This window comes from Cherax quadricarinatus, chromosome 31 (genome assembly GCF_038502225.1).
Source record: "Cherax quadricarinatus isolate ZL_2023a chromosome 31, ASM3850222v1, whole genome shotgun sequence".
NCBI lineage: Eukaryota > Metazoa > Arthropoda > Malacostraca > Decapoda > Parastacidae > Cherax > Cherax quadricarinatus.
The window spans coordinates 12,075,552-12,100,485 of NC_091322.1; the positions used below are offsets into that span (position 1 = coordinate 12,075,552).

Consider the following 24,934-nt stretch of genomic DNA (forward strand, 5'->3'; position numbering starts at 1 on the left):
TACAGTATCCAGTACACAACTGTATAAACATTTGAAAATATACTAAAAATGTTATAAATGATGCAAAGGACATTAAAACAATATTTGAAGATGGTTGTCACAAACTCACTACCAGTATAGTATGCTCCTCGTTTAATGACCAATTTGTTTACCGACCTATTCTTAGGAACGGAACTCTGTCATTAAGTGAGGAGAGACTGTACTAGGATGTTGGGAAGAGGTGTGGGATTAAAAAATGTTGGGTCTGATACAATGTAGGAGTTACCTCAGTTGCTCTTTGCTGATGACACATCTTTTAGGGGTTTTTGAAGATGAACTTCATATCTTTTTCATGGTTTCAAATGTATGGATGTATGTAAAGACCTGAGGAGGTAATATGTTTATGATTTGACAGGATTGATAGAGGTTTTCAAGGTGTGATGAAAAGATGGGGATTTAAAGGAATGCCAGCCTCACATGGAGTGACCAAGAGTCACCGAAGAGGAGGAAATATTGGCAGTGGTGGCGAAAAGGCCCGAGTGCTTCCAGGTCAAAAGATGCCAGGACACATGGGCAGGGAGAGAAGAATATTGATTGGGCTTAAGGTAAGTTTCGGTTAATTCTTGGGTGGATTAAATAAATATTTTTTTTGTGCATTTTGGGTTCAGTAGATAGAAGGTAACTTTTCTAGATCCATCCCTTCTCTTCAGGAAAGGAATGGAAATTATAGACAATTTATTTTGAATGGTAATAACATTTCAGTATTAATGAATATTTACACATTTCAATTTACAACTTTTATAAACCCTTCAATGAACCGAAAATGAAAATAGATTCAGCATCATTTGCTACCTTGTTGCCTTTCAAGAAAGACAGTCTACCAATTTGCAGCATCACTGCACGACTTTCAAGGTTTATGGATAGTGAAGAAGAAAATTCAAAACAGCATGGGAATGTTGCAGTTAATGCCAATGCGACTTATCCTTAATTTATATGCTAATGTTATACAGTAGGGCCCCGCTTTACGGCGTTTCGCTTTACGGCATCCCGCTAATACGGTCATTTCAAATCATAACCAAAACTCACTATACAGCTTCCCCACCTGACTTTCTAATACGGTCACCATGCCCCACCCTGTTTGTTTACATTCTCTGTGAGATCCGTAAGCACTAAGTCTCTCTGTTATGTCTGGAAACTCCAAAATTTCAAGTGTTTTTAAAAGTTATTTCATATTTTATATATACTCTGATAATTATGCTTATGTATACCTGTACCTAAATAAACTTGCATACTGCGCTGACGTGTAGGTTCACATTAAAATCAGTAAGAGTGTCTTATTAGTAATGATAATAATAATCACCGAGTCTCATTAAATGTCGTATATTACATTAATATACATATTTTCATTAATCCATCTATGATATTTTTTCAAAATTATATAATAAACATGATGCGTAACATATAAAGATGATAAATACACCCCACAGTAGAATAAATAAACATAAATATGAGATGTGGTAGCCAGATGACTTGCACAAATGATGCCATATTAGAAATAATAATAATAATAATAATCACCGAGTCTCATTAAATGTCGTATATTACGTTAATATACACATTTTCATTAATCCATCCATGATATTTTTTTCAAAATTATATAATAAACACTATACATAACATATAAAGATGATAAATGCACCCCACAATAGAATAAATAAACAAATATGAGATGTGGTAGCCAGACTTTTACGAGTGACGACAAGAATAACATTTTCTCTGGTCCAACATCAGAGAAAATGTGTTACTGGGGGTAACTGTAGAAAATTATTCCTTTCGTATGTATGTAAGCAAGTTTATTCAGGTATACACAAATACAGTTACATAGATTAGCATACATAACAGCATATGCGTAGAGAACCTGGGATAACCCAAAAAAAAGTCAGACAGAGTGACTTGCTTCCATTGCCTTCACTTAGAGCGTCATTTCTTCTAAAAATGGTGTTACATGAGATTGGGAGTGTTCTTCTTTATTTATTCTACCATATCAATGTAGAGACAACTTGTACACAATGTAACTTGTACACAAACCAGACGTGTACACTTTGTTTACAAGACTTGTGTTCGCCTGGTTTGTTTACATAACTCTGCGCCTGTCCTCGGTGGCCCGGTGGCCCGGTGGCCTGGTGGCTAAAGCTCCCGCTTCACACACGGAGGGCTCGGGTTCGATTCCCGGCGGGTGGAAACATTCGACACGTTTCCTTACACCTATTGTCCTGTTCACCTAGCAGCAAATAGGTACCTGGGTGTTAGTCGACTGGTGTGGGTCGCATCCTGGGGGACAAGATTAAGGACCCCAATGGAAATAAGTTAGATAGTCCTCGATGACGCACTGACTTTCTTGGGTTATCCTGGGTGGCTAACCCTCCGGGGTTAAAAATCCGAACGAAATCTTATCTTATCTCCCTCATGTACTCATTCTCTCTCTCTCATTTATTCATTTTATCTCATTTACTCACCCCTGACCCTACATTAAGACTACAAATATTTTAAGGTAAGTAATGAGTGAACTGTATATGCATTTTATCGCTCTGGGATACTTAAATATCATAGAATAGTATGTGTGGGTGGGGTGGCCTGGTATGGTAGCCCAGCTGACTACCATACATACCACACTTGATTTCTTACAATAAATACTACTTGTCTCACCCTAGATTAACACTACAAATATTTTAAGGTAAGTAATGAGTGCACTATTTGTGCATTGTACTTTTTTTATTGTTTTTTAATGCCTAGTTCTATTGCTAACTTGATACACCTACCATCCGACTTACGACCTGCTCGACTTACGACCACTCGACTTACGACCACTCGACTTACGACTGTGTTTTTTATGCCAAACTTCTGGGAAATAAACAACTATTTGTGTTGTACACAGTGTTTATCCTAAACCTTACAGTATAAAATACAGTACAGTGGACCCCCAGTTAACGATATTTTTTCACTCCAGAAGTATGTTCAGGTGCCAGTACTGACCGAATTTGTTCCCATAAGGAATATTGTGAAGTAGATTAGTCCATTTCAGACCCCCAAACATACACGTGCAAACGCACTTACATAAATACACTTACATAATTGGTCGCATTCGGAGGTGATCGTTATGCGGGGGTCCACTGTACTAACAGCATAAAAAATAAAGTAAAACATGAAATACCAAAATAAAACAATAAAATAAAGTCATTACAAAAATGTTTTGTTGATATTCAGTAGTAAAGTTCGACATACAACCATTTCAACTTACGACCGGTTTCTCGGAACCGAACTCGGTCGTAAGTCGGATGGTAGGTGTATATGTTGGTATAAACTTGTTATCTAATATTTGTATGCATTTCTTTCTTTCTTTCTTTCAACACACAGGCCATATCCCACTGAGGCGGGGTGGCCCCAAAAGGAAAAACGAAAGTTCCTCCTTTTACATTTACCAATATATACAGGAGAAGGGGTTACTAGCCTCTTGCTCCTGGCATTTTAGTTGCCTCTTACAACACACATGGCTTATGGAAGAAGAATTCTATTCCACTTCTCCATGGAGGGAAGAGGAAATAAACAAGAACTAGAAAGAAAATAGAAGAAAACCCAGAGGGGTGTGTATATATATGCTTGTACATGTATGTGTAGTGTGTCCTGAGTGTAAGTTGAAGTAGCAAGATGTACCTGAAATCTTGCATGTGTGTGAGACAGAAAAAAAAGACACCAGGAATCCTACTATTGTGCAAAACAATTACAGGCTTCCGTTTTACAGTCACTTGGCAGAACGGTAGTACCTCCCTGGGCGGTTGCTGTCTACCAGCCTACTACCTAGATGTATGCATTTTTTTTTTTTCAACAAACCGGTCGTATCCCACCAAGGCAGGGTGGCCCAAAAAGAAAAATGAAGTTTCTCTTTTTAAATTTAGTAATTTATACAGGAGAAGGGGTTACTAGGCCCTTGCTCCCGGCATTTTAGTTGCCTCTTACAACATGCATGGCTTATGGAGGAAGAATTCTGTTCCACTTCCCCATGCAGATAAGAGGAAATAAACAAGAACAAGAACTAGAAAGAAAATAGAAGAAAACCCAGAGGGGTGTGTGTGTGTGTGTGTGTGTGTATATATATATATTATATATATATATATATATATATATATATATATATATATATATATATATATATATATATATTTTTTTTTTTTTTTTTTTTTTTTTTTTCAACAAGTCGGCCGTCTCCCACCGAGGCAGGGTGACCCAAAAAAGAAAGAAAATCCCCAAAAAGAAAATACTTTCATCATCATTCAACACTTTCACCACACTCGCACATTATCACTGTTTTTGCAGAGGTGCTCAGAATACAACAGTCTAGAAGCATACACATATAAAGATACACAACATATCCCTCCAAACTGCCAATATCCCAAAACCCCTCCTTTAAAGTGCAGGCATTGTACTTCCCATTTCCAGGACTCAAGTCCGACTATATGAAAATAACCGGTTTCCCTGAATCCCTTCACTAAATATTACCCTGCTCACACTCCAACAGATCGTCAGGTCCCAAGTACCATTCGTCTCCATTCACTCCTATCTAACACGCTCACGCACGCTTGCTGGAAGTCCAAGCCCCTTACCCACAAAACCTCCTTTACCCCCTCTCTCCAACCCTTTCGAGGACGACCCCTACCCCGCCTTCCTTCCCCTATAGATTTATATGCTTTCCATGTCATTCTACTTTGATCCATTCTCTCTAAATGACCAAACCACCTCAACAACCCCTCTTCTGCCCTCTGACTAATACTTTTATTAACTCCACACCTCCTAATTTCCACACTCCGAATTTTCTGCATAATATTTACACCACACATTGCCCTTAAACAGGACATCTCCACTGCCTCCAACCGTCTCCTCGCTGCTGCATTTACCACCCAAGCTTCACACCCATATAAGAGTGTTGGTACTACTATACTTTCATACATTCCCTTCTTTGCCTCCATAGATAACGTTTTTTGACTCCACATATACCTCAACGCACCACTCACCTTTTTTCCCTCATCAATTCTATGATTAACCTCATCCTTCATAAATCCATCCGCCGACACGTCAACTCCCAAGTATCTGAAAACATTCACTTCTTCCATACTCCTCCTCCCCAATTTGATATCCAATTTTTCTTTATCTAAATCATTTGACACCCTCATCACCTTAATCTTTTCTATGTTCACTTTCAACTTTCTACCTTTACACACATTCCCAAACTCATCCACTAACCTTTGCAATTTTTCTTTAGAATCTCCCATAAGCACAGTATCATCAGCAAAAAGTAACTGTGTCAATTCCCATTTTGAATTTGATTCCCCATAATTTAATCCCACCCCTCTTCCAAACACCCTAGCATTTACTTCCTTTACAACCCCATCTATAAATATATTAAACAACCATGGTGACATTACACATCCCTGTCTAAGACCTACTTTTACCGGGAAGTAGTCTCCCTCTCTTCTACACACCCTAACCTGAGCCTCACTATCCTCATAAAAACTCTTTACAGCATTTAATAACTTACCACCTATTCCATATACTTGCAACATCTGCCACATTGCTCCTCTATCCACTCTATCATATGCCTTTTCTAAATCCATAAATGCAATAAAAACTTCCCTATCTTTATCTAAATACTGTTCACATATATGCTTCAATGTAAACACTTGATCTACACATCCCCTACCCACTCTGAAACCTCCTTGCTCATCCGCAATCCTACATTCTGTCTTACCTCTAATTCTTTCAATTATAACCCTACCGTACACTTTTCCTGGTATACTCAGTAAGCTTATTCCTCTATAATTTTTACAGTCTCTTTTGTCCCCTTTCCCTTTATATAAAGGGACTATACATGCTCTCCGCCAATCCCTAGGTACCTTCCCCTCTTTCATACATTTATTGAACAAAAGTACCAACCACTCCAACACTATATCCCCCCCTGCTTTTAACATTTCTGTCATGATCCCATCAGTACCAGCTGCTTTACCCCCTTTCATTTTACGTAATGCCTCACGTACCTCCCCCACACTTACATTCTGCTCTTCTTCACTCCTAAAAGATGGTATACCTCCCTGACCAGTGCATGAAATTACTGCCTCTGTTTCTTCCTTAACATTTAAAAGTTCCTCAAAATATTCTCGCCATCTACCTAATACCTCCATCTCCCCATCTACTAACTCCCCTACTCTGTTTTTAACTGACAAATCCATATTTTCCCTTGGCTTTCTTAACTTGTTTAACTCACTCCAAAATTTTTTCTTATTTTCATTAAAATTTCTTGACAGTGCCTCTCCCACTCTATCATCTGCTCTCCTTTTGCACTCTCTCACCACTCTCTTTACCTTTCTTTTACTCTCCATATATTCTGCTCTTCTTATAACACTTCTGCTTTGTAAAAACCTCTCATAAGCTACCTTTTTCTCTTTTATCACACCCTTTACTTCATCATTCCACCAATCACTCCTCTTTCCTCCTGCACCCACCCTCCTATAACCACAAACTTCTGCCCCACATTCTAATACTGCATTTTTAAAACTATTCCAACCCTCTTCAACCCCCCCATTACTCATCTTTGCACTATCCCACCTTTCTGCCAATAGTCGCTTATATCTCGCCCGAACTTCCTCCTCCCTTAGTTTATACACTTTCACCTCCCTCTTACTTGTTGTTGCCACCTTCCTCTTTTCCCATCTACCTCTTACTCTAACTGTAGCTACAACTAAATAATGATCCGATATATCAGTTGCCCCTCTATAAACATGTACATCCTGGAGCCTACCCATCAACCTTTTATCCACCAATACATAATCTAATAAACTACTTTCATTACGTGCTACATCATACCTTGTATATTTATTTATCCTCTTTTTCATAAAATATGTATTACTTATTACCAAATTTCTTTCTACACATAGCTCAATTAAAGGCTCCCCATTTACATTTACCCCTGGCACCCCAAATTTACCTACTACTCCCTCCATAACATTTTTACCCACTTTAGCATTGAAATCCCCAACCACCATTACTCTCACACTTGATTCAAAACTCCCCACGCATTCACTCAACATTTCCCAAAATCTCTCTCTCTCCTCTACACTTCTCTCTTCTCCAGGTGCATACACGCTTATTATAACCCACTTTTCACATCCAATCTTTATTTTACTCCACATAATCCTTGAATTAATACATTTATAGTCCCTCTTTTCCTGCCATAGCTTATCCTTCAACATTATTGCTACTCCTTCTTTAGCTCTAACTCTATTTGAAACCCCTGACCTAATCCCATTTATTCCTCTCCATTGAAACTCTCCCACCCCCTTCAGCTTTGTTTCACTTAAAGCCAGGACATCCAGCTTCTTCTCATTCATAACATCCACAATCATCTCTTTCTTATCATCTGCACAACATCCACGCACATTCACACTTCCCACTTTGACAATTTTCTTCTTCTTATTCTTTTTAGTAATCTTTACAGGAAAAGGGGTTACTAGCCCATTGTTCCCGGCATTTTAGTTGACTTTTACAACACGCATGGCTTACGGAGGAAAGATTCTTATTCCACTTCCCCATGGATATAAAAGGAAAATTAATAAGACCAAGAACTATTAAGATAAAATCAAAGAAAACTCAGATGAGTGTGTATGAATAAATGTGTATATGTATGTGTAGTGTGACCTAAGTGTAAGTAGAAGTAGCAAGACATGCCTGTAATCTTGCATATTTATGAGACAGACAAAAGACATCAGCAATCCTACCATCATGTAAAACAATTACAGGCTTTCGTTTTACACTCACTTGGCAGGACGGTAGTACCTCCCTGGGTGGTTGCTGTCTACCAACCTACTACCTCGGTGGGAGATGGCCGACTTGTTGAAAATATATATATATATATATATATATATATATATATATATATATATATATATATATATATATATATATATATATATATATGTATTGGGTAGATGGCGAGAATATTTTGAGGAACTTTTAAATGTTAAGGAAGAAACAGAGGCAGTAATTTCATGCACTGGTCAGGGAGGTATACCATCTTTTAGGAGTGAAGAAGAGCAGAATGTAAGTGTGGGGGAGGTACGTGAGGCATTACGTAAAATGAAAGGGGGTAAAGCAGCTGGAACTGATGGGATCATGACAGAAATGTTAAAAGCAGGGGGGGATATAGTGTTGGAGTGGTTGGTACTTTTGTTTAATAAATGTATGAAAGAGGGGAAGGTACCTAGGGATTGGCGGAGAGCATGTATAGTCCCTTTATATAAAGGGAAAGGGGACAAAAGAGACTGTAAAAATTATAGAGGAATAAGCTTATTGAGTATACCAGGAAAAGTGTATGGTAGGGTTATAATTGAAAGAATTAGAGGTAAGACAGAATGTAGGATTGCGGATGAGCAAGGAGGTTTCAGAGTGGGTAGGGGATGTGTAGATCAAGTGTTTACATTGAAGCATATATGTGAACAGTATTTAGATAAAGGTAGGGAAGTTTTTATTGCATTTATGGATTTAGAAAAGGCATATGATAGAGTGGATAGAGGAGCAATGTGGCAGATGTTGCAAGTATATGGAATAGGTGGTAAGTTATTAAATGCTGTAAAGAGTTTTTATGAGGATAGTGAGGCTCAGGTTAGGGTGTGTAGAAGAGAGGGAGACTACTTCCCGGTAAAAGTAGGTCTTAGACAGGGATGTGTAATGTCACCATGGTTGTTTAATATATTTATAGATGGGGTTGTAAAGGAAGTAAATGCTAGGGTGTTCGGGAGAGGGGTGGGATTAAATTTTGGGGAATCAAATTCAAAATGGGAATTGACACAGTTACTTTTTGCTGATGATACTGTGCTTATGGGAGATTCTAAAGAAAAATTGCAAAGGTTAGTGGATGAGTTTGGGAATGTGTGTAAAGGTAGAAAGTTGAAAGTGAACATAGAAAAGAGTAAGGTGATGAGGGTGTCAAATGATTTAGATAAAGAAAAATTGGATATCAAATTGGGGAGGAGGAGTATGGAAGAAGTGAATGTTTTCAGATACTTGGGAGTTGACGTGTCGGCGGATGGATTTATGAAGGATGAGGTTAATCATAGAATTGATGAGGGAAAAAAGGTGAGTGGTGCTTTGAGGTATATGTGGAGTCAAAAAACGTTATCTATGGAGGCAAAGAAGGGAATGTATGAAAGTATAGTAGTACCAACACTCTTATATGGGTGTGAAGCTTGGGTGGTAAATGCAGTAGCGAGGAGACGGTTGGAGGCAGTGGAGATGTTTACAGAAAATTCGGAGTGTGGAAATTAGGAGAAGGTGTGGAGTTAATAAAAGTATTAGTCAGAGGGCAGAAGAGGGGTTGTTGAGGTGGTTTGGTCATTTAGAGAGAATGGATCAAAGTAGAATGACATGGAAAGCATATAAATCTATAGGGGAAGGAAGGCGGGGTAGGGGTCGTCCTCGAAAGGGTTGGAGAGAGGGGGTAAAGGAGGTTTTGTGGGCAAGGGGCTTGGACTTCCAGCAAGCGTGCGTGAGCGTGTTAGATAGGAGTGAATGGAGACGAATGGTACTTGGGACCTGACGATCTGTTGGAGTGTGAGCAGGGTAATATTTAGTGAAGGGATTCAGGGAAACCGGTTATTTTCATATAGTCGGACTTGAGTCCTGGAAATGGGAAGTACAATGCCTGCACTTTAAAGGAGGGGTTTTGGGATATTGGCAGTTTGGAGGGATATGTTGTGTATCTTCATATGTGTATGCTTCTAGACTGTTGTATTCTGAGCACCTCTGCAAAAACAGTGATAATGTGCGAGTGTGGTGAAAGTGTTGAATGATGATGAAAGTATTTTCTTTTTGGGGATTTTCTTTCTTTTTTGGGTCACCCTGCCTCGGTGGGAGACGGCCGACTTGTTGAAAAAAAAAAAAAAAAAAAAAAAAAAATATATATTTTTATATATATTTTTATATATATATTTTTTTTTTTTTTTTCAACAAGTCGGCCATCTCCCACCGAGGCAGGGTGACCCAAAAAAGAAAGAAAATCCCCAAAAAGTAAATACTTTCATCATCATTCAACACTTTCACCACACTCACACATTATCCTGTTTTTGCAGAAGTGCTCAGAATATAAGTTTAGAAGCATACACATATAAAGATGCACAACATATCAAAAATTTCCCTACCTTTATCTAAATACTGTTTACATATATGCTTCAATTAAACACTTGATCTACACATCCCCTACCCACTCTGAAACCTCCTTGCTCATCCGCAATCCTACATTCTGTCTTACCTCTAAGTCTTTCAATTATAACACTACCGTGAAGGTTATGTACATGTCCTCAGAATCAAGATTCCATGATGCTGCAGTGTCTGACAAGTTGTGCAAGAATGGTATATAATACCGACAAGATGAAATTAAGACACATGTGCAACATCTGGGTATCTTTATTGTAGACGTTTCGCCATCCAGTGGCTTTATCAATACAAATTCTAGGACATAACATGAAGACAGTCAGTCCCTCAACCTAGGAGTAGGTGCGAAGAGCACCGTAGTCATGGAGATTCTGAAGCAGAAGCATGGAGCCTCTCCACGACTACGGTGCTCTTCGCACCTACTCCTAGGTTGAGGGACTGATTACCTCATCTTCTGTATATAGTCCTACTGTCTTCAAGTTATGTCCTAGAATTTGTATTGATAAAGCCACTGGATGGCGAAACATCTACAATAAAGATACCCAGATGTTGCACATGTGTCTTAATTTCATCTTGTCGGTATTATATACCATTCTTGCACAACTTGTCAGACACTGGAACATCATGGAATCTTGATTCTGAGGACATGAACATAACCTTCACGGCTACGACAACTACTACTACAACTAACCCATCTCTTTGGGAAGGACCTACTTCCACTGGGGAATCCCGCCTACCAGTGACTAGAACACTACCGTACACTTTTCCTGGTATACTCAGTAAACTTATTCCTCTATAATTTTTACAATCTCTTTTGTCCCCTTCCCTTTATATAAAGGGACTATACATGCTCTCTGCCAATCTCTAGGTTCCTTCCCTTCTTTCATACATATATTAAACAAAAACACCAACCACTCCAACACTATATCCCCCCCTGCTTTTAACATTTCTGTCATAATCCTGTCAGTTCCAGCTGCTTTACCCCCTTTCATTCTACGTAATGCCTCCGCACCTCCCCCACACTCGCATCCTGTTCTTCTTCACTCCTAAAAGATGGTATACCTCCCTGGCCAGTGCATGAAATTACCGCTTCCCATTGTTCCTCGACATTTAAAAGTTCCTCAAAATATTCTCGCCATCTACCCAAACCTCCATCTCCCCATCTACTAACTCCCCTACTCTGTTTTTAACTGACAAATCCATTTGTTCTCTAGGCTTTCTTAACTTCTTTAACTCCAAAATTTTTTCTTATTTTCATTAAAATTTCTTGACAGTGCCTCTCCCACTCTATGATCTGCTCTCCTTTTGCACTCTCTCACCACTCTCTTCACCTTTCTTTTATTCTCCATATACTCTACTCTTCTTATAACACTTCTGCTTTGTAAAAACCTCTCATAAGCTAACTTTGTCTCTTTTATCACACCCTTCACTACATCATTCCACCAATCACTCCTCTCTCCTCCTGCACTCACCCTTCTATAACCACAAACTTCTGCCTTACATTCTAATACTGCATTTTTAAAACTATTCCAACCCTCTTCCCCCCCCCCCCCCCCCACTACTCATACTTGCACCAGCCCACCTTTGTGCCAATAGTTGCCTATATCTCACCCGAACTTCCTCCTTTCTTAGTTTATACACTTTCACCTCCCTCTTGCTTGTTATTGCCATTTTCCTCTTTTCCCATCTACTTCTTACTCTAACTGTAGCTACAACTAAATAATGATCCGATCTATCAGTTGCCCCTCTATAAATGTGTACATCCTGGAGCCTACCCATCAACCTTTTATCCACCAATACATAATCTAACAAACTACTTTCATTACGTGCTATATCACACCTCGTATATTTATTTATCCTCCTCTTCATAAAATATGTATTACTTATTACCAAACCTCTTTCTACACATAGCTCAATTAAAGGCTCCCCATTTTCATTTACCCCTGGCACCCCAAATTTACTTACTATTCCCTCCACAGCATTTTTGCCCACTTTAGCATTGAAATCTCCAACCACCATTACTCTCACACTTGGTTCAAAACTCCCCATGCATTCACTCAACATTTCCCAAAATCTCTCTCTCTCTCTCTCTCCTCTACACTTCTCTTTTCTCCAGGTGCATATATGCTTACTATAACCCACTTTTCACATCCAACCTTTATTTTACTCCACATAATCCTTGAATTAATACATTTATAATCCCTCTTTTCCTGCCATAACTTATCCTTCAACATTATTGCTACTCCTTCTTTAGCTGTAACTCTATTTGAAACCCCTGACCTAATCCCATTTATTCCTCTCCACTGAAACTCTCCCAACCCCCTTCAGCTTTGTTTCACTTAAAGCCAGGACATCCAGCTTCTTCTCATTCATAACATCCACAATCATCTCTTTCTTATCATTTGCACAACATCCATGCACATTCAGACTTCCCACTTTGACAATTTTCTTCTTCTTATTCTTTTTAGTAATTGTTACAGGAAAAAGGGTTACTAGCCCATTGTTCCCGGCATTTTAGTTCACTTTTACAAAATGCATGGCTTATGGAGGAAAGATTCTTATTCCACTTCCCCATGGATATAAAAGGAAAAGTAATAAGACCAAGAACTTTTTTTTTTTTTCATCAAACTGGCCGTATCCCACTGAGGCAGGGTGGCACAAAAAGAAAAACAAAAGTTTCTCTTTTTAAATTTAGTAATTTATACAGGAGAAGGGGTTACTAGCCCCTTGCTCCTGGCATTTTAGTTGCTTCTTACAACACGCATGGCTTACGGAGGAAGAATTCTGTTCCACTTCCCCATGGAGATAAGAGGAAATAAACAAGAACAAGAACTAGAAAGAAAATAGAAGAAAACCCAGAGAGGTGTGTATATATATGCTTGTACATGTATGTGTAGTGTGACCTAAGTGTAAGTAGAAGTAGCAAGACGTACCTGTAATCTTGCATATTTATGAGACAGACAAAAGACACCAGCAATCCTACCATCATGTAAAACAATTACAGGCTTTCGTTTCGCACTCACTTGGCAGGATGGTAGTACCTCCCTGGGTGGTTGCTGTCTACTAACCTACTACCATATCAAACTATAATAAGAATTAAAAAAAAAAACATCTAATGTGTGGATAAAGTAAAACCTTGTTCAGTAAGTCTACTTAGCGTAAGGCCATTCTAATAAGAGCCTTTAGTTAATGCATTTATGCTTTTTTTGTTTTTGCAATATCTCACATTATGCACTTGTAATTTTTTTTTTTCATACAAGTTGTCCATTTCCCAGCAAGGCAGGGTGACCCCAAAAAAGAAAGAAAAAAAAATTCATCATCTTTATTCAATACTTTCACAATCATCCATACGTAATCACTGTCTTTGAAGAGGTGCTCAGATATGACAGTTTAGATGTCGCTCCAAACAGCCAGTATCCCAAACCCCTCCTTTAACACTTTCACTGTCAGTGCTGTAATATTATGGCTTGCAAGCCAGTGTTGGTGCAGTAATATTACGCCAAAATTCTAGTGGGTTCCAATTTTGCAGAAGAAAGCTGGTAGGCCTACATATGAAAGAATGGGTCTGAGTGGTCAGTGTGTGCAGTATAAAAAAAATATTGCAGCATGCAGTGCATAATGAGAAAAAAAACTCCGATCGTGTTTTTGGTTTAAAATATTGACTTTGCGATGTATTTGCTTGTGGTATTTATGGTTGTATTCTCGTTTTTATGGTCTCATTTGATAGAAAGGAAGATATTTTACAGAAATAGAAATTATTTTTAACCCTTTGAGGGTCGCCAGGCGCTCTCAGAGACTTGTTCTCAGGGTCGCTAAAATTTCCAAAAAAAAAAAAATTTTTTTATGAAAAGATAGAGAATCTTTTCCCAATCATAATGACACCAAAAGTATGAAATTTGATGGAAAACTTACGGAATTATGCTTTTGCGAAGTTAGCGGTCTCGATGATGTTTACGCATCGGCAATTTTACCCACTTTGAGCCCTATTTTCGGCCAATTCCATTGTACTAGTCGACAAAAATCATAACTATTTCACTAGAATTCCGTTTTTTTTATCGAATGAGTACAAGAAACCACCCATTTACCGATTTCAACTATCCAGTAAAGTGGTCAGAATTTAGCTATTTTGCCAATTTCACACACATTTCAAAAGATGCCAATTTTCAAATAGGTCCAGAATAAACAAGACAGACATCCCTGGCACTAAAATAACATTTCCTCTGTTCATTAGTCACGTCCCCACGCCCCTCTTACATTTCTTTTGCTTTCCACTTTGATTTTTTATTCTCACAAAAAAAATAAGATTTACTGTTATGCAGACTACTGCATTAGTGTAGAAATGGTATAAATAGTATTGGCACACTTGTGAAAGAATATTAGACTCACCATTTGACGTTTATTGGATGCTTATCATGATTTGTTTACTTTTGAACTTTGGTAAAAATCGAACATTTCTGCTACTTTGAGCTCAATTTTAAGGTACTTTTCATTGTAAAACCAGTCAAAATCATCGCAATTTCTGTAATATGTCTTCCATTCTATTCAATGAGACCACGAAAGCTAGAATACAACAATAAATAGCATACGAAAATAGAGTGCAAAGTCGCTGTTTTAAACCAAAAACACGGTCAATTTTTTTTTTTCTCATTACGCACTGTGTGCTGCAGGATTTTTTTTATACTGCGCACACTGACCACATAGACTCATTCTTTCATATGTAGGCCTACCAGCTTTCTCTTGCTAGATTTGAGGGCGCTAGAATTTATTCATACTAGTACGTCAAAAACCCTGGTGCGTAAGCCGTACTAGTACGACCGAAACCCCGAAAGGGTTAATGGTTTACAGACTAAAAGTACCTTGAAATTGAGCTCAAAGTAGCAGAAATGTTCAATTTTTGCTGATGTTCAAGAGTAAACAAATGATGTCATGCATCCAATACACGTCAACTTGTGAGTCTGATATACTTTCGCAAGTGTGCTGATATTATTTATACCATTTTCACAATAATGCCGTAGTCTGCATAACAGTAAATCTTCTATTTTTTGTGTGAATAAAAATTTAAAATGGAAAGCAAGCGTAATATAAGAAGGGCCTGGAGATGTGGCTGATGAACTGAGAAAATGTTATTTTAGTTGTAGGAATACTATTTGTATTGTTAACTCTGGACCCTATTTTGAAGTTGGCCTTACTTGAATTGTGTATGAAATTGGCCAGATTACCAATTTCTGATCACTTTATTGGGCAGTTGAAATCAAAGGACCCCAGTGGAAATTAAAGGACCCCAATGGAAATAAGTCACTCTGTCTGACTTTTTTGGGTTATCCTAGGTTCTCTACACATATGCTGCTATGTATGATAATTCTATAACTGTATTTGTGTATACCTGAATAAACTTACTTACTTACTTACTAATCAGTAAATGGACAGTTTCTTGTACTCACTCGATAGAACAAATGGAATTCTAGTTTAGTCGACTGGAACAATGGAATTGACTGAAAATTGGGCTCAAAGTGGGTGAAAGCGCCGATGCGTAAATTTCATGGAAACCGCTAACCGCTTTTTAAATTCTTCGACACTGAGAGCAAGTTTGTGAGCAGGGATCTCGACAGTGAAAGAGTTAAAGGACTTTCTTCCTGCACACACCTCCCAAACTTGTTCACTAGCCTTTGCAACTTCTCTTTAGAATCTCCCCAAAGTACATTATCATCAGCAAAAAGTAACTGTGTCTACCCCAATTTTGTATTTGACTCCCCATAATTTAAACCCACCCCTCTCCCGAACACCCTAGCATTTACTTCTTTTACAACCCCATCTATAAATATGTTAAACAACCATGGTGACATTACACATCCCTGTCTAAGGCCTACTTTTACTGGGAAGTAATCTCTCTCCTACACACCCTAACCTGAGCCTCACTATCCTCATAAAAACTCTTTACACCATTTAGTAACGCACTACTTTTTCCATACACTTGCAACATTTGCCACATTGCTCCCCTATCCACTCTATCATATGCCTTTTCTAAATCCATAAATGCAACAAAAACTTCCCTACCTTTATCTAAATATTGTTCACTTATATGCTTCAGTGTAAACACTTGGTCCACACATCCTCTACCCATTCTACAACTGCCTTGTTCATCTTCAGTTCTTCTCTCTGTCTTACCTCTAATTCTTTCATTAATAACCCTACCATACACTTAACCTGGTAAACTCAGTAACCTTTTGTTTTTTTCTCAGCAAACCAGCTGTATCCCACCAATACAGGGTGACCTAAAAACAAAAACTAAAGTTCCTCTTTTAAAATTTACTAATTTATACAGGAGAAGGGGTTACTAACCCCTTGCTTCCAGCATTTTAGTTGCCTTTCACGACATGCATGGCTTACGGAGGAAGAATTCTGTTCCACTTCCCCATGGAAATTAGAAAAATTAAAGAACAAGAACTATTAAGAAAATAGAAGAAAACCCGCCGCCTCGTATCCAAAGCTGCTGTCCGAAGTATTCGTGCACAGGCAGCCATGATGCTTCAACCAAACCAGCTTGGCTTTGGGGTCTCTCAAGGAAGTGAAGCAGCGGTTCATGCAACAACTGCGTATATCAACAACCTGCCTGAGGACAATGCAGTGGTAAAATTAGATTTCAAGAATGCGTTCAATCTCCTGAAAAGAGACGTGGTATTAGCAGCAGTACAAGAACATTTCCCTGGTCTCTTCCCTTTTGTTTCAGCTGGGTATAGCAAGGAATCAATGCTTCTCTTTGGAGAGCATGAAATCACATCATCGGAGGGTGTCCAACAAGGAGATCCTCTTGCACCATTTCTCTTCTGTATTGCAGTTAGGGAAATCACAGTCAGACTGACCAGCGAGCTAAACATCTGGTTCCTAGATGATGGCACACTAGCAGGTACAAAAGAGTCCCTCCTACATGACCTTACACAGGTAATGACACGGGGACAGGAAATGGGTCTCATCCTGAATCCATCCAAATGTGAAATCATCTCAGTCAGTCAACAAGTGATAAATGCAGTGAGATCAAAACTACCAGGAGCAGCAGTCATTGCCCCCACAAATAGTGTCTTGCTAGGAGCACCTCTGGGAAGCAATGCCATTGACACAATTCTCAGGAAGAAATTGGAAGAGTTAAGGAGAATGGAACAACGAATAGGCAATCTGGACACCCACGATGCCTTGTACCTTCTCACAAAGTGCTTGAGTCTGCCCAGGTTGACATATTTCCTAAGATGTGCACCTTCATATGATAACCCTATACTGCACGAATATGACAGTATTCTGAGGCAGATTTTTACGAAAGTACTTAACCTTACTCTAGAAGACGGGCAGTGGAACCAAGCTACACTTCCAGTCAGACTAGGAGGCATTGGTGTCCGCAAGTCATCACAGATTGCGTTACCTGCTTTTCTGTCCTCGTGTATTGCATCCAGAGAGCTTGTAGCAGCGATTCTCCCTGAACATCTTAGGGACAAGATTGGAGCCCAGGACCAAAAATTCATTGATGGAGCAATGATCTGGGATAATCTAACGGGCTCAGAAACCAGACCTGCTCCCCCCAACAACTACAAACAATCGCACTGGGATGGTCCAATAGTGAAAAATATAGCCTCAACGATGCTTCAGAGTGTGTCAGGGAAGGATAGAGCCCGCCTGCTGGCAGTGAGAGCCCCTCATGCTGGGGACTTTCTGTTGGCTGTTCCCAACTCCAGCCTTGGCACACTCCTCGACCCACAGACCATCCGCATCGGTGTTGCCCTTCGACTTGCCGCCCCTATTCTCGCCGAACACAGGTGTATTTGTGGCAGTGAAGCAGCAGACCGATTCGGGTACCATGGTCTTGTGTGCCGTAAATCCGAGGGAAAGATTGCAAGACATGAGGAGGTTAATAACATTATCAAGAGGAGCCTCACAACAGCTGGATGCCCAGCAGTAAGGGAGCCACCGCAACTATGCAGATCTGATGGCAGCCAGAAGCGTCCAGATGGTATCACCCTTCAAGCCTGGACAGATGGGAAGCAGGTGGTGTGGGACTATACATGTGCATCTACCTTGGCTGATACCTATCTCCAATACACCAGCGAGGAAGGAGGGGCAGCTGCCAGCTTTAGGGAGTCCCAAAAGTCTAGAAAATATGGAGAACTTGCCCATCATTATATGTTTGTTCCCATAGGCTCAGAGACCCTTGGCTCATGGGGAAAGAGTGCATCTAATTTCCTTAAGGAGCTGGGAAAAAGACTCATCAGGGTAACTAGGGATCCCAGGGCAGCTAGTTTTCTGTTCCAGCGGCTCAGTGCGGCTGTTCAAAGGGGTAATGCATGCTGCATTTTGGGCACACGCCCCAGCTCTGAGGAGCTGGATGAGATTTTCGCCTTATAATCGGTGATACACACGTAACAACATGTACCGTATATGCCACCTTTATATCAACAATGTATCTCTTAAATCTTCTGTACCATATTATGCAATAAAATATTCCTATTGGTAAAAAAAATAGTTTAGAAGATGGGGTGGTAGGGGAAGTGGAATATTCAAATGGCTTCAGGAAGAAATCCAAATATTCTTCCTTGAAGCCTTTTTATCCACTTCTCCGAGGCTATGGGTCCCACAATTTACACCAGAGGTGGACCCCATCATATACATATATATATATATATATATATATATATATATATATATATATATATATATATATATATATATATATATATATATATATATATATATATATATATATAATATTTATATATATTTATATATATATATATATATATATATATATATATATATATATATATATATATATATATATATTTATATATATATATATATATATTTATATATATATATATATTTATATATATATATATATATATATATATATATATTTATATATATATATATATATATATATATATATATATATATATATATATATATACATACATATATATATATATATATATATATAATTTTTTTTTTCAACAAGTCGGCCGTCTCCCACCGAGGCAGGGTGACCCAAAAAAAAGAAAGAAAATCCCCAAAAAGAAAATACTTTCATCATCATTCAACACTTTCACCACACTCACACATTATCACTGCTTTTGCAGAGGTGCTCAGAATACAACAGTTTAGAAGCATATACGTATAGAGATACACAACATATCCCTCCAAACTGCCAATATCCCAAACCCCTCCTTTAAAGTGCAGGCATTGTACTTCCCATTTCCAGGACTCAAGTCCGACTATATGAAAATAACCGGTTTCCCTGAATCCCTTCACTAAATATTACCCTGCTCACACTCCAACAGATCGTCAGGTCCCAAGTATCATTCGTCTCCATTCACTCCTATCTAACACGCTCATGCACGCTTGCTGGAAGTCCAAGCCCCTCACCCACAAAACCTCCTTTACCCCTCTTTCCAACCCTTTCGAGGACGACCCCTACCCCTCTTTCCTTCCCCTATAGATTTATATGCTTTCCATGTCATTCTACTTTGATCCATTCTGTCTAAATGACCAAACCACCTCAACAACCCCTCTTCTGCCCTCTGACTAATGCTTTTATTAACTCCACACCTTCTCCTAATTTCCACACTCCGAATTTTCTGCATAATATTTACACCACACATTGCCCTTAGACAGGACATCTCCACTGCCTCCAACCGTCTCCTCGCTGCTGCATTTACCACCCAAGCTTCACATCCATATAAGAGTGTTGGTACTACTATACTTTCATACATTCCCTTCTTTGCCTCCATAGATAACGTTTTTTGACTCCACATATACCTCAACGCACCACTCACCTTTTTTCCCTCATCAATTCTATGATTAACCTCATCCTTCATAAATCCATCCGCCGACACGTCAACTCCCAAGTATCTGAAAACATTCACTTCTTCCATACTCCTCCTCCCCAATTTGATATCCAATTTTTCTTTATCTAAATCATTTGATACCCTCATCACCTTACTCTTTTCTATGTTCACTTTCAACTTTCTACCTTTACACACATTCTCAAACTCATCCACTAACCTTTGTAATTTTTCTTTAGAATCTCCCATAAGCACAGTATCATCAGCAAAAAGTAACTGTGTCAATTCCCATTTTGAATTTGATTCCCCATAATTTAATCCCACCCCTCTCCCGAACACCCTAGCATTTACTTCTTTTACAACCCCATCTATAAATATATTAAACAACCATGGTGACATTACACATCCCTGTCTAAGACCTACTTTTACCGGGAAGTATTCTCCATCTCTTCTACACACCCTAACCTGAGCCTCACTATCCTCATAAAAGCTCTTACATATATATATATATATATATATATATATATATATATATATATATATATATATATATATATATATATATATATATATATATATATATATACATACATACATACATACATACATACATACATATACGTACATACATATACGTACATACAGTGGCCCCCCGGTTAACGAACTTTTTTCATTCCAGTAGTATGTTCAGGTGCCAGTACTGACCGAATTTTTTCCCATAAGGAATATTGTGAAGTAGATTAGTCCATTTCAGACCCCCAAACATACACGTACAAACGCACTTACATAAATACACTTACATAATTGGTCGCATTTGGAGGTGATCGTTAAGCGGGGGTCCACTGTATATATATATATACATGCAAAACAACCACTCTGAAAGAATAGAGAAATTCCAAGCGCTTTCGTGACTACTCACATTATCAAGGAACTATGAAAGTAAAGCATCCAAGGAAGCTATATAAGGGGTCTGGTCGGCACCTCACTATCAGATCCCACAACGGTTTAAACACGTGACGCGCGGCGAGCCAACTTGGAAAGGTCCTTGGCACAACTCACCCCACAAACTATTCTACCCAAGAAATAAGAAATTTTAAAGATTATTTGTCCAGTGTATTATTAAATTCTTCCCAAATTCTATTAATTATAAATGGATCTAATTTATATAAACCAAAGGAAATATTCATATTATTGTCAAAACTGCTTTTTATGAAACAAGATTCAATTATATTCCTGTCGACCATGGACTTGCTTGATACTACTTTCTCAACTTTTTGAAAATCAATTGGATGGTTAAAATCTCTTACATGAATAAATAGAGCATTGGAATCTTGTCCAGTTCTAATGCTATATTTATGTTGTTTTAATCTTAGTTCGAGATTTTTACCAGTTTGACCGTAATAAACTTTATCGCAAATTTTACAAGGAATCTTATAGACACATCCATCAGCATTTTGGGGGGAATTCTTTATCAAAAGTTTTTTTACTGTATCGAGATTTTTGAATACAACTTTAATATTAAAAGTCTTAAGAAGAGAAGGCATATCAACCATATCTTGTTTCATAAAAAGCAGTTTTGACAATAATATGAATATTTCCTTTGGTTTATATAAATTAGATCCATTTATAATTAATAGAATTTGGGAAGAATTTAATAATACACTGGACAAATAATCTTTAAAATTTCTTATTTCTTGGGTAGAATAGTTTGTGGGGTGAGTTGTGCCAAGGACCTTTCCAAGTTGGCTCGCCGCGCGTCACGTGTTTAAACCGTTGTGGGATCTGATAGTGAGGTGCCGACCAGACCCCTTATATAGCTTCCTTGGATGCTTTACTTTCATAGTTCCTTGATAATGTGAGTAGTCACGAAAGCGCTTGGAATTTCTCTATTCTTTCAGAGTGGTTGTTTTGCATATATATATATATATATATATATATATATATATATATATATATATATATATATATATATATATATATATATATATATATATATATATATATATATATATACACACACACACACACACACACACACACACACACACACACACACACACACACACACACACACACACACACACACACACACACACACACACACACACACACACACAGTGGACCCCCGCATACCGATGGCATCACATAGCGATTAATCCGCATACCGCTTGCTTTAATCTCCAAAATTTTGCCTCACATACCGCTTAAAAACCCGCTCATCGATTTTCGTCCGAGACGCGTCCAATGTGCGGCCTGAGCCACACTCACATGTTCCGCCGGTGGCATTGTTTACCAGCCAGCCTCCGCGGTAACATCCAAGCATACAGTCGGAATATTTCGTATTATTACAGTGTTTTCGGTGCTTTTTCTGGAAAATAAGTGACCATGGGCCCCAAGAAAGCTTCTAGTGCCAACCCTACAGCAATAAGGGTGAGAATTACAATAGAGATGAAGAAAAAGATCATTGATAAGTATGAAAGTGGAGTGCGTGTCTCCGAGCTGGCCAGGTTGTATAATAAACCCCAATCAACCATCGCTGCAGCAGCAGCAGCAGCTGACAGTGCAGCAGCTGCTGCTGCTGCTGCTGCACTGTCAGCTGCTGCTGCTGCTGTAGCATCGTCTGCTGCTGCTGTAACATCGTCTGTTGCTGCTGTAGCATCGTCTGTTGCTGCTGTACCACCGTCAGCTGCTGCTGCTGCTGTAGCATTGTCTGCTGCTGCTGTAACATCGTCTGTTGCTGCTGTAGCATCGTCTGTTGCTGCTGTACCACCGTCAGCTGCTGCTGCTGCTGTAGCATCGTCTGCTGCTGCTGTAACATCGTCTGTTGCTGCTGTAGCATCGTCTGTTGCTGCTGTACCACCGTCAGCTGCTGCTGCTGCTGTAGCATCGTCTGTTGCTGCTGTACCACCGTCAGCTGCTGCTGCTGCTGTAGCACCGTTGTTGGTGTGGCTTATTGAGAATACCAAGAAACAATTAACCCCAGAGAATTTGCCACCCAGGATAACCCAAAAAAGTCAGTGTCATCGAAGACTGTCTAACTTATTTCCATTGGGGTCCTTAATCTTGTCTCCCAGGATGCAACCCACACAAGTCGACTAACACCCAGGTGAACAGGGAAAAATGCCTGGAACTAGTGCTCATATTGGTGAATTTAAAGCCAGCAAAGGTTGGTTTGAGAGATTTAAGAATCGTAGTGGCATACACAGTGTGATAAGGCCTGTTCTGGAAGAAAATGCCAAACAGGACCTACAGTACTCAGGAGGAAAAGGCACTCCCAGGACACAGTGTCTCATCAGTCATTGCTGCATCTTCAATAAAGGTAAGTGTCATTTATTCTTCATTTAGTAGACTAGTACATGCACAATATATACTGTGCATGTACTACTCTACTATTGTGCATGTATCCTTCTCTTTGTGTGTGGGAAAATGTATATTTCATGTGGTAAAAAATTTTTTTTTCATACTTTTGGGTGTCTTGCACGGATTAATTTTATTTCCATTATTTCTTATGGGGAAAATTCATTCACATACCGATTATTTCACATAACAATTACCCCTCTTGCACGGATTAAAATCGTTATGCGGGGGTCCACTGTATATATATATATATATATATATATATATATATATATATATATATATATATATATATATATATATATATATATATATATATACACACACACACACACACACACATGTACATGCATGTGTAGCATGACCTAAAAGTATAAATAGAAGGTGCTAGAAATACTTGGTATCCTGTATGTTTGAGATGAAAAAAAAAATGACACCAGCAATCCTACCATCATGTAAAACAATTACAGGTTTCCATTTCATACTCACTTGATAGGACGGTAGTACCTTCCTGGGTGGTTGCTGTCTGCCAACTTACTACCTAGGACTCGGTAAACTTTTTTTAACACCAGCTATATCCCACAGCTGTAATTTACACAAGAGAAGGGGTTACTAGCTTCTTGCTTTCGACATTTTAGTCCATTACTAGGAGGCACTTGAGTTCCAATTTATTTTCCAGGAGGTATTTTTTCAGTTCTGCTCTCTGTCTTACCTCTAATTCTTTCAATAAGGGGGTAAAGGAGGTTTTGTGTGCAAGGGGCTTGGACTTCCAGCAGGCATTCGTGAGCGTGTTTGATAGGAGTGTATGGAGACAAATGGTTTTTAACCCTTTGACTGTCGCGGCCGTATATATACGTCTTACGAGGTACCGTGTTTGACGTATATATACTCATAAATTCTAGCGGCTTCAAATCAAGCAGGAGAAAGCTGGTAGGCCCACATGTGAGAGAATGGGTCTGTGTGGTCAGTGTGCACCATATAAAAAAAATCCTGGAGCACACAGTGCATAATGAGAAAAAAAAAACTCCGACCGATTTTTTTAATTAAAATGCCAACTTTGTGGTCTATTTTCGTATAGTATTTATGGTTGTATTCTCGTTTTCTTGGTCTCATTTGATAGAAAGAAAAACATATTATAGAAATAGAGGTGATTTTGATTTATTTTACTATAAAAAGAACCTAGAAATGGAGCTCAAAGTAGGGGAAATGTTTGATTTTTGCCAATGTTCAAAAGTAAACAAATGATGCCATTGTCCAATAAATGTCCAACTAGCCATTCTGATATGCAGTCATAAATGGATTGATGTTATTTATACAATTATTACAGTATTGCAGTAGTCTGCATAATAGTAAGTCTTCTATTTTTTGTTTGAATAAAAATTCAAAATAGAAAGCAAGAGTAATATCAGAGGGGCCTGGAGACATGACTGATGAGCAAAGAAAATGTTATTTTAGAGCCAGGAATGTCTGCATTGTTCATTCTGGACCTTATTTTGAAATTGTCATATTTTTTAGTTTTC

The 24,934-nt window shown here is 38.6% G+C and overlaps 1 protein-coding gene across 1 annotated transcript in view; it reads left to right on the forward strand.

Annotated features, from left to right (window-relative positions):
- mRpL3 (mitochondrial ribosomal protein L3) overlaps positions 1–24,934 on the forward strand; it is a 49,131-nt gene that overhangs the window by 21,333 nt on the left and 2,864 nt on the right. The window contains exon 6 of the mRNA XM_070090205.1: positions 395–584. Within this exon, the coding sequence (XP_069946306.1) occupies positions 395–584 (190 nt within the window). The remainder of the gene's footprint in view (positions 1–394; positions 585–24,934) is intronic.